The sequence below is a fragment of the Eleginops maclovinus genome, chromosome 3 (genome assembly GCF_036324505.1).
Source record: "Eleginops maclovinus isolate JMC-PN-2008 ecotype Puerto Natales chromosome 3, JC_Emac_rtc_rv5, whole genome shotgun sequence".
NCBI lineage: Eukaryota > Metazoa > Chordata > Actinopteri > Perciformes > Eleginopidae > Eleginops > Eleginops maclovinus.
In genome coordinates this window covers 4,041,058-4,051,823 of record NC_086351.1, presented here as the reverse complement: position 1 = coordinate 4,051,823, position 10,766 = coordinate 4,041,058, and the positions used below count along the sequence as shown (strand labels likewise).

General features: G+C 41.9%; 1 protein-coding gene across 2 annotated transcripts in view; it reads right to left on the bottom strand.

Moving 5' to 3' along the window:
• Positions 1 to 7,889: 7,889 nt before the first annotated feature.
• The window catches only part of pou2f2b (POU class 2 homeobox 2b), a 41,804-nt gene continuing 38,927 nt past the window's right edge, over positions 7,890 to 10,766 (bottom strand). Inside the window, exon 16 of one of the 2 annotated variants that reach the window (XM_063878295.1) lies at positions 7,890 to 9,623. In XM_063878295.1, the coding sequence (XP_063734365.1) occupies positions 9,304 to 9,623 (320 nt within the window). In that variant the 3' untranslated portion in view covers positions 7,890 to 9,303. Of the gene's footprint in view, positions 9,627 to 10,766 lie in introns of both variants that reach the window. The other variant, XM_063878297.1, reaches the window with a different exon arrangement.

Here is a 10,766-nt window from a genome sequence, read left to right as displayed (position 1 = left end):
ATTATTTATATTTTTGCACTCAAAATCTTATTAGTAAATACGGAGCTATTGGTACTTGAAGTACAACAAGTAAAAGTAGTCAGTGTGCCATTCCACCTCTGGCATAAAGAAACATAAAATGTACTTTAAATGTATTCTTAAATAATTGACTAAATGTACTCAGTAACATTTCCCCATTAAGTATTAATGAGTGCAAACAACAGACTTATTTTGTGAAAGGAGAAATATATCATATTGATGCGACAACACAGCAGCCCAGATCTACCCGAGTCACCGTGGTGACAGGATCACATGCTCACCGCCGCCGTCCGTGACTCAACTCCAGGTGGGAGTCTAAAAGCTGTCACACTCCAGCATCCTACCTAATCATCCACCTACTGAGCCACACAGCGGGGGGAATGCAGAGGAGGAGGCAGAAGAGGAAGAGGAGGAGACTTTTTCCCAACTTGTTTCCCCTCATAGAAGACTAGGTAAGAGCATGTTATAAAGGGTAAAGCTTTTGTGTCTTTTGCAGAGGGTACAGTTACGGTTGAGATTTTTTTCTGTGTCTGTCTTTAAAACTATATTTTAAATTTGCCAGAGCTTAAATACTTCTGAACAAATGTACTTTACTCTGAAATGCATTTGAAAGTAAGCTTAAGACAAAATGAATTAATCCCAGAGGGGAAATTGAGTTTTTCCCCTCTGGTGTTGTTTACGATACATCACACACAAAGCATCGAAATACACACATGCACAAACAGGACATGTATACATGCAAGTGTCAGAGTAAAAGAGGCTGCCCGAGAGCATTGGGGGTGTTGGTGCCTTGCTCAAGGATACCTCGGCAGTGCCTGTGATGCAAACTGGCAAGTCTCCATCTATGAATCTGTATTTTTGGTCCGATCGGCACTTGAACCGGCGACCCTTTGGCTTGGAGACCGAACTGATTGAGCGACTGCTACCCCCTGTCCTGTTGTTGTCATATATCTCTATTTATTAGATTTGTTTTAGGGTATTTGGTTAGTGTTTTTTAGCCTCTAATGCTTTTGTACGATACACAAAATCACCTAAAGTCTAGACGTGTTAGTAGTATAGTGTTGAAGACTTTATGTTTGATGACATGAATCCTTTTTCTACATGTTTATTAAATGCAGTAGATGTAGAATGTGTGTTCTCCCCTACTTGCATTTTTAAACTTCGAATACATTGATTTGAGGAGGTCGAGGAACAGGAGGAGACAAGAAAACAAACAGAGAATCAAACACTTTTGGAGGCCAAACGTGCGCAACTGTTGGTAAATTAGCAGATGTCCCCTGACTCATAAGAACATAAATGGAGGGACAGATGAAGACGATCTGCCCTCTCTTCATCACCCCCAACAACAACAACAACAAGTCTGGAGGTGAGAACTTGTAATGTGTAGGGTGAGGAGATGCAGGGTGAGACTTCTACGTGACTTCCTCTCGCTCAGAGTGTCAGAAATCTCTGGGTAATCATTGCAGCCCCAGAAAAAAAGTAACACGTACATTGGACAAAAACAACAGCCTGATAATATTTTTCTGCCCTTCAGTACTTCATGAATTTATATATTGAGTCCCTTTTGACAGAGCTTTTATTTTCTTGATGTTGAGAAGAGGAACTCACATACCATGGAAATGAAAAAACTCATTTGGAAAAGGGTTTTTGGAAATAAAATGAAAGCACAAATGGGAAAGGGATACCCGCCCAGAGACTATGTATGTAAATTATATTTTTGGGGAAACAGCATTTTGACATCTTGTATTATATACACATGTTTTATTAAATGATATTGTCCCCATAACAAAAGGGTTCACATATTTGAATATTTATTTCACTTTCCAAATAAATGTTCTTATTTTTTTTTAACATTTAAAAACTAATTGATTAAATTAATTTGTATTTCCAACTATTTATCTGTTAAGTAATTTCTTATTAGTATCAGTTATGAATTCCTGTTTTGTAATGCCCTTTAGTCATCAATCAATTGAAACTATATTTCCATGACACTTGAAGTCCTCCATAACTACAGAAATATCAGCCATGGTGGGTTGTCTTTACCTGGGCTCAGGGAGGAGACATATACAGTCTAACAGCTCGCTCTACTGGTTGTAAAGGTACATGACATCTATAAGTTAATTTCCTGTTTCCTAAATGAGGTTTCTCCTGAAAGTGATGTTTGATTTAAGAAAGAGGACAAGAGCCAGGGAGGGGATCATCTGTACAGTTTTTGTCTCCTGTTTTATTTGGATGAATGAAACACTTTCAGTTACAAAAATGACTTAAAATGAACAACACTGTACAATGAACAAGTAGAGTTATTTTTCTTCTTTTTTTTGGTTTTCAAGATAAATACACTAAAAGGCTAACTTGCTACCACAAGGGAGAAAAGGGAGGGGGAGGAAGAGGAGGGAGGGGAGGGGGGGGGGCTGCCCACAGGATGGAAGACACAAAGGGGACACACACACACACACACACACACACACACACACACACACACACACACACACACACACACACACACACACACACACACACACACACACACACACACACACACACACACAGAAAGTAGTTTCAAAGTTGCAAACAATCTGCTTGATATCTACAAATTTAACATAAATGCAACACTGCTGCAGTGTTAAAATCAAGAAAAAAAGTCCTTTAATGCGCATACACACACACACACACACAAACACACATAAACACACACACGCACACACACACGCGCACACACACACACACACACAGTTGTGACAGGGGGAATTAAAGCTATGGGAAGTTGGCAAACAGTACGTTACAGTTGACGTGTGTGTCGGGGGATCGTTGTTGTCCAAAGAACAAGTAATCTTTTTTGTTGTGTTTCTTTTTAAACACACCACACCCGTCCCACTTCTCCAGCAACCGCCGCCCACCCAGTCACGCACACATGCTCACACACAGGTGGAAATGCAATAGACTGAAGCCCCTCCCCCTCTTTAACAGCTAACAAGAAACCATTTCGAGAGAAAAAAAAGGTTCCCTTTGTCAATGTTTGACAGCTCACACACACACACACACACACACACACACACACACACACACACACACACACACACACACACACACACACACACACACACACACACACACACACACACACACACACACACACACACAGGGGTAAAGGTCAGACAGGTAGACGTTAGGACGAAACACTGGGAAAACCAAATTAAAAAGGAGGGAGTAAGGGAGGGAGGGGTGATGACGAGCAGAAAGGACAAGAACTTAAGAAGGATCAGAACAGCTACAAAGATACCAAGAGAAACTTCATTATCATCGTCATCATCATCATCACCATCATCATCACCATCATCATCACCATCATTATGAGAAGATTATTTTTCCAATGACAAATACTTAAAAATATACATTTCATCATCATTTTAATTATCATTATTATTATTATTATTCCCCTTTGGATAGCTGAGGTTAGCGCTTCAAAGACCGGCGCGCTAGGTGACGGAGGAGATAAAGACAGCAAACAGGGAGGATGGAGAGAGAGAGAGAGAGTGAGAGAGAGAGAGAGAGAGGTGGAGGATAGGTGGAGGCTTTGTGTTGAAGAGAAGGTCAAGTTAGAGCTCTTTGGTTTTATTCTTTAACGTCTGACTCGCTTTGCTGTGTTGCTGGAGGAAAACCTTTGGACTAAAGCTGTATTGTAGACGAGAGAGACAGAGAGAAGAGAGGGATGGAGGAGAGGGTGGTGTGGAGGAAGAAGAAGCAGCTTGTTTGTTGTTGTTGTTGTTTTTTTGGCTCAGCTCACCATGTCTCTACTTCTGTTTCTTATCTTGACATGATTTAAGTATTGTTTCTTGCATTTAAAAGGAATAGTTTGACTTCTTTTGAGGTTTTATTGCCAAGGTTTTGAGGATGGATTGACTACACAAAACATGAAGCTACAGCTGGGTTCACTTAGCTTAGCATAATGGCCTGAAAAAGGGGGAAAGTGCTAGCCTGGCTCCACCCAAATTAAGAAGGAATTTTGACTCATTTTGCTGATTCAAATTGTTTTGTTCACTTTAGCACAAAGATATGTAGTTACTGATCATGCAGTTTGTTTCTCTTTTTCCAAAATAAACGTGAATTAAATACAAAGCAGTATTTAAAACTCTGCCATTCTGTCTTCAGTAAGTGCCAAGTTTAGGGTTAAAGTCGTAGTTTTTAGTACAAAACTAAACCTATACAGGACATAGTTTCAAGATAAAAAGCCCAGGCAAAGCTCATTTGCTACGGAGCTATCACAGCATTATTATTTATGTGGTCTTCCAGTTGGTAAGCTTTTAGATTTAGCTTTCAGTTACCATTAAGAGGAGTGCCATGGCTAGAAGCTACTGTCCTAATACATCATTTTAGTTTCAATATAATGCAACACAATTATGTATGTGTATGGATCAGCCTTTAAGCAGCTCTAAAGCTCAATAATGTAAGTTAGTTTGTTGGGAACTAATATAAACCTGCAAAGACCTTCCTTCCTGGCTCTTTTCTTCCTCTTGGCAGGAAAATTAATACACTTGTTTCCCCAAAAATGTCAAGTTACTCCTTTAAAACTTATTTTTAGATGTCTGTAAAGGCACATCTGTGAGCCTGATTATGTAGAGAGAGAATTATTAAAGCATGGAGGGAAGAGGAGTTTCTGCACACTCACTGAAGGTGGACATCAGGGTTTTAGGGAGTGTGTACATGGTGCTGGATCCCATGGCAGGGCATTAACTTTGGTATCATTCACTAAGGGGGTATCCCCGCCGGAGAGACCAACACTTCACACCCTGTCCCTCAAACCCTAACGCTCACTAAAGAAGAGCCTCGTCAGATATGGCCTCCTGTTTCCTCTGAATGCTGAAGGAGAGCAAAACAACAGATGCTTTTTCTAAAGTCTCAACACACACCGGGTCGTGAGAAGCGTTTGGATGCGTCACCTAGCATCACCGGTCCCAGCCGAGCCCCCTTTACCTGCCCTGCTGCGCCCCCTGATCTACATAAACTGGTCAGTATGCCCCCTCATCAGGCAAGACCTAAAGGCGAGAGGGGGTTTGGAGACCTTAAGGGTAAACTGCTCTGAGGCAGGAATCTAGAAGCTTTGGACTTCCAAAAAATGGATCCAGATTTGATTCTAAATTTGCACCAAAGAGCAGCTTCACAGTCCGTGTTTGACAGGGAGGAAGCAGCCAGGGTCAGATATGAGGAGAGGGCTGTGCTCAAAGCTCAACACAGACAGCGGGGGGTGTTTTCCAGGGGGACAAGGTGTGTGTGTGTGTGTGTGTGTGTGTGTGTGTGTGTGTGTGGACCAGAGCATGATCCAGTGCAGCCCTTTGACCTGAAATGGCAACTTCTGAATCCCATGGAGAAAAACTGATCTGATCCATGATCTGTTGACTCCCAGATCAATCCCAAACCTCTCTGTTCACAACCCGGCCTCACTGCCTCTGCTCCTGGGCCACACTACACACACTATCCACACATAACACCACTATCCCCACTCGAACCCCGCATTTTAAAGCATTCATCTATTTGGTTTATCATCAAAGAATATGAGGTATATGATGAACTATCTCTCTTTTACATCCTACAGTGGATGAAGAAAAAAGTTTAAACAGACGTCTAGAAAAGTGGAAACAAAAAACTGAAAAAAGAGACAAAGTAGAGGGTAATCTAAAATCCAGAATCACCCTCGTGCCTCCTTCTTTACTCTCTGTCATGTAAAAACCGCTAGCCCCAGTTGATCTTCTTCTTTTGTGTTTTTGGTTGTGTAGCTGTAAAGCTTTCAGTGTTTTCTCCCTGGAGAGAAGATATCGAGAAGAGGCAGAACCGCGTCTTAAAAAACACCTCATCCTCACACGTTATATTTGCGCATTGAAACAGCATTTAAACTAGCCATTTCTGTCACATCATCAGGAGAGGGAAAGTCCAGAAAGCCTCTATCAAATGCATTGTTTATCCTGCAGATGATGAGGTGTTTGCCACACAGTGCTGCCTCTCGTTGCTGTGAGTTTCTCCTCCCTTTACGAGGAGGAGAACATCTTTACGGCTGACCGTTCAATCAGCCATATTCTCTTACTAAGTCCCGACAGGACCCGAGGTTGCATTTCTGGTATTATTTGGTTTTAAGTAGGAAAGAACTTCAGCAGGGGGCACAAAAAAAATCACAAATACATCCCAGGATATGAAAAAGCACCTCTAGAAATAAATTAAACAAATAAATAGCAAGCAAATAAATCAACCCTACCCTGAATAAATAGTACAATCAAAAGTCTAAATCATCATTAATAACGAAAAGAAAAAGTCCAAAGAGAGATAGTTAAATTTTTGGTCTAAAATCAAGTTATTATCATCAATGTTTTTAAGGATCTTTTTTTTTTTCTCAAAGTCTTTTTTGTACGTTTTTTTCTTTTTAATACATTAGCGATAAGTAAGCAGTAGAACATAGATCTTTTTTCTACAAAATCTATAGAAGCACTAACAGATACATTCCGTCTAAGAGTCAATGTGGAGAACAGGTTTCACCTTTAAGGTGCAAACCCCACATCTAAAGTTTGGTTCGTGAAACGATTCTCGCGTGTCGACTGTTTTTCTGGTGTGGATCAAACCAAATATTCTTTGGATACGTTTACGTCCAGCTCTCAAAAAACATCAACCTGGCTGAGGCCGCCGCTGTGTGTGTGTGTGTGTGTGGGTTATTCTGCGTCGGAAGTGCCGTCTCTGGGGTCAAAATGAATGACAAGACATCACTGCAGACCCCTTTTCCTTTCCTGGCCTCCCTTTAAGTTCAGAACAACGCACAGTTTCACCTCAGACAAATCAACACGTTTCCACGCCCTCATGCAGAGAGGGCTCTTCTCTACTGTGTTTGGTTTGGTTCAGTATTTGGTTTTTCAAGGTTTACTATTTGTTTTTGGCTTGTTGTGTGTCTTTTTTTTTTTCCTCTGCCAAGTTTCTTTATCTAATAAAAATCTGGAAGCTAAATTTTCACAGTATTTTTTCCAACCACCTGATAAAAATCTCTAGCACGACTACGAAAAAAATAAGGAGCTCTTGTAGTAAGTAAGCGAGTACATTATTCCAAATGAGTAATAAGCACTAAAGTACAGTACATAAAACGGCATCAAGAGACACAGCAGAGATAAAACAATAAAAAAAAACAACAGAAAAATAAAAACAGATTTTTTTTTTAGAAGATTTCAGTTCAGTGAGGTCATTTGCGTTTAGCTCCATCCAGGACCAGAGAGCTGGGCTGGAGAGAGAGGCAGAGGAGGGGAGGAATTGTCTGTCCTTCACCTGTCTGTCTGCCTTTCTATCCTCCCTCCATCCATGCTACACAGTTTCAGAGACGGAAACTCTAAAGCTCACAGACAGACAGACAGACACCTGCACTTTGTCCCCCTCCCCTCCTCCCTCCAGCCACATTTGGTTAGGGTTTCTTTTTGGTTTGTCATTCCTTGGGTTGTTTTTTTTTTGGTATGAGTTTATTTTTGGTATCCTCTTACAAAAACAAAAAAAAGCCTGCTCCCGTCACTACGGTGCATCCCTCCTTCGTCCCGCCCTGAACCCTTCTTTCTGGGGGTTTCGGAGTAAAGGATCAGTTCCCTAAATAAAGCTTCCCCCGTGGGTTTTTCAGGGACGGGCCAGGTGGAGGGCATTACACCAAAGAGGGGCTTCAACGTCCTGCCCCTCCGTGTGTCTTTATTGTGTTCACATGTCTTGGCGGAGGCTCTTTAGCCCCGGGCCTTGAGAATGCTTTGGTTTCCATTTGAGAATTAATGGCAGTCTGAGGTGGAAAATGACAGTGAAATGTGATCGATGGGGTGATGATGGAAACAGACGAACATCAGTAAACACGTCTAGACAGGCAGGTGTGTGGCAGGACTGTGACTAAACTTGGCTTTATTGACTTATTTATTCTTCAGTCTCAAGGGTTATTACTTTTTAAATCTCCAATCACAGCCCCATTTCATACTTTCAATGGTAACAAACGCCATATTTCAGTGTGCGAAGTTCTCCAGGGCATGTTCATTTAGTCACAGAGGCTCTATGTAATGGGGTTATCTTAAAGAGAGGGGTCTGATTAACAACGATAAGTGTTTAGGTCTTAATAAATTCAGTCACACCGTGAAATCAACTTTCTGTTTTGGATCTATGGCACTTGGTGAGCTTCTCTTCACCTCTCTGCAGAATAGTCACATTTAAAACGACATACACACATGATGAACAACAATGATGATGATGATGATGATGATGATTCAAACGCTACGAAAAAAGCTGCAACAATAAATAGGAGTTGGATGGAAAATGACACTAATAAATAATTAAATCAGACTCTCAAAAGTGTAAAAAAACACACCAAGTCTCTCAAAGAAGAACCCTACTCTATGCTCTTGGAACCAAAGGTAGGTAAAGAGACTAAGATGGCGATCATTCAGCTCTGGACTCGCTCAGTAATGATGTTTTACAAAACGATTGAATATATATCTAGCATGAAAAGAGACGCATGAGCTGACAGACAGGATGGTGGGATGGGTTGGTGTGTGTGTGTGTGTGTGTGTAGCAGTAGTCCTGGTCCTGGATAGCTTCAGTATTTACACGTCCTTTGAATAAAGCTTTTCTCTCCGCATTTTTGGTTTTTGGTATTTGGGATTTTGGTATGGTTGGTTGTTTTTTTTTTCTTTTTTTGTCATTGTGTATTCCTCCTCTTCCTCCTCCTCTTCAGGTTAATTTTTGGTTTAAACTTCTCCTCCCTTCTCCTCTTCCTTCAGACCCGCAGCTTCTCGAAATAATACAAAAAGGGAAAACGTAAGCACAGTCCTCCCCTCCATCTTCTTTTGTTGTTGTCCTTGCCGCCATTCCTTTGTCACATAGTAAAGTTATCTTTTGTCATTTTTGGTTTATGCACTTCGACATGCTCCTCTGTTAGAGAGTCATTGGTTAGTTTTCCTTCAGAGAGAAAGAGTTGACATGTCGATATCACGTGTTATTGACAAAAAGGTCCCACGTTGCCTCCTCTCCGTCTGTTTGGATAGATAAAGATTTTTGGTTTCAATCTTCCCCTTTCCCCCCCTTCTCCCCTCTTTCACCTCCCTCCCTCCCTCTCTCCTCTTTCATTCTGTGTATTTTTGGCATCGAAAGACTGGGAGAGAACAAGAGAGAGAACCATTGCGTGAAAAATATCGGAAGAAGAGCGCAAGAGAGAGAAAGAGATAGCTTTGGTGTGAAAGGCGAGGTTTCCGTTTCCTCCTTCCTCCTCCTCCTCTCTGATTGGCCGTTTGGGCGCGGTCACTCAATCTTGGCCCCGCCCGGAGATGTTGGGCTGTGTGCCATTTCGCTGGAGGAGCAAGAAGAGGCGGGGCTTGAGCAGGGGGAGGGAGAGCAGGGGGTGGGGCTGATGCTGCTGGCCAATGGGAAGGGGGAGGCTTGGGAGGCTCTGGCTACGGCGGCGCTGAGGAGTCCCGGGTTCTGGCTCATGTGGAGCAGGGCCGGGTGGTTCAGGAAGAGGGAGGAGGGCAGGCCTCCTTGGCCCCCGGAGGCCCCCAGCATCAATTTACTGGCCCCCTCAAGACTGGAAAGAGGCAGCTGGCCACCACTGGCTGCTAGGGCTGCTGGAGGGAGAGAGACAGAGATTAAAACATTCAATAACTGTAAAGTCATTTAGCGTGATTAAAGGTGCAGTGCATGCTTTTCACTGGTTATACATTGTGTGTGTGTGTGTGTGTGTGTGTGTGTGTGTGTGTGTGTGTGTGTGTGTGTGTGTGTGTGTGTGTGTGTGTAGGCGGGTGCTCGTGTGTGTGTGTGTAAGACAATTGCTGTTTGACTATTCCTTATAACAAAAATAACAAAAACCTTTATGATCTGTTTGGAAAGTGTTTGAAAACGTAAGAATCAATCCATTCTGTCCCCCACAAAGGACCTATTTTAATATAGTTACAAGTCTCATAAATAAAAAGCATCACCCTTCTGAGGAACAGGAATCATATTTCTTATATATTCGATCAGTTATCTCTTATTTGCTGCAGGATGTGCATATGTCCCCGCCATGTGTCACTACCAAGCCCAGGACGAGCTTTTCACAAAACATCAGGACTGAAATAGACTTAAATGTGCGAAATAAAAGCCTCTGTGTCACCTCCCATAGAGGGCAAATAGAAAAGGCCATGTCTCATTATTTCGCAGGTAATTTTTTTCCTTTCAACCTATCCACCTCTTTCTTCAGACACTTTAATAAGGAAATACAAAGCTGATCGTTTGCTGATAATAAGTAAGATTGTTAATGAAGGTAGGTTTTTAGAAACTGTTGAAATAAATCTGATTGCAGCCCCTCTACAGATAACTGAGCATTGTCTTATATCCCGTATAGATCATCTTTGGGATCAGACACAGAGCACTGTACAGGTCATCTGGAGTGAGTGGTCTGTAGTTATGGAAACGAGGTTGATGATCTGGAGCTACGCGCAGCGCTTCTTTCATAATTGTAATTAAATACACCCTATTACTGTGTGTGACTGCATGGCAACAGCAGAACACATTTATTTTCATTGGAAACAGAGAATTGAGCTCCGTTACTGCTGTCGTGGAAACCTTTGGTGATTTATTTCTGCCCCCTCAGTGATTAATCTCTTGCTGTTTCAGTGTCGCGCATCAGACTGGATCTCTGTGCACGGTTGCACGTTTTAAGATGTGTCCCTCATGCAAAATATTTCCCAAAGCAATTCATTCAGGAGCGTTGCATAAAGTAGTTTTTA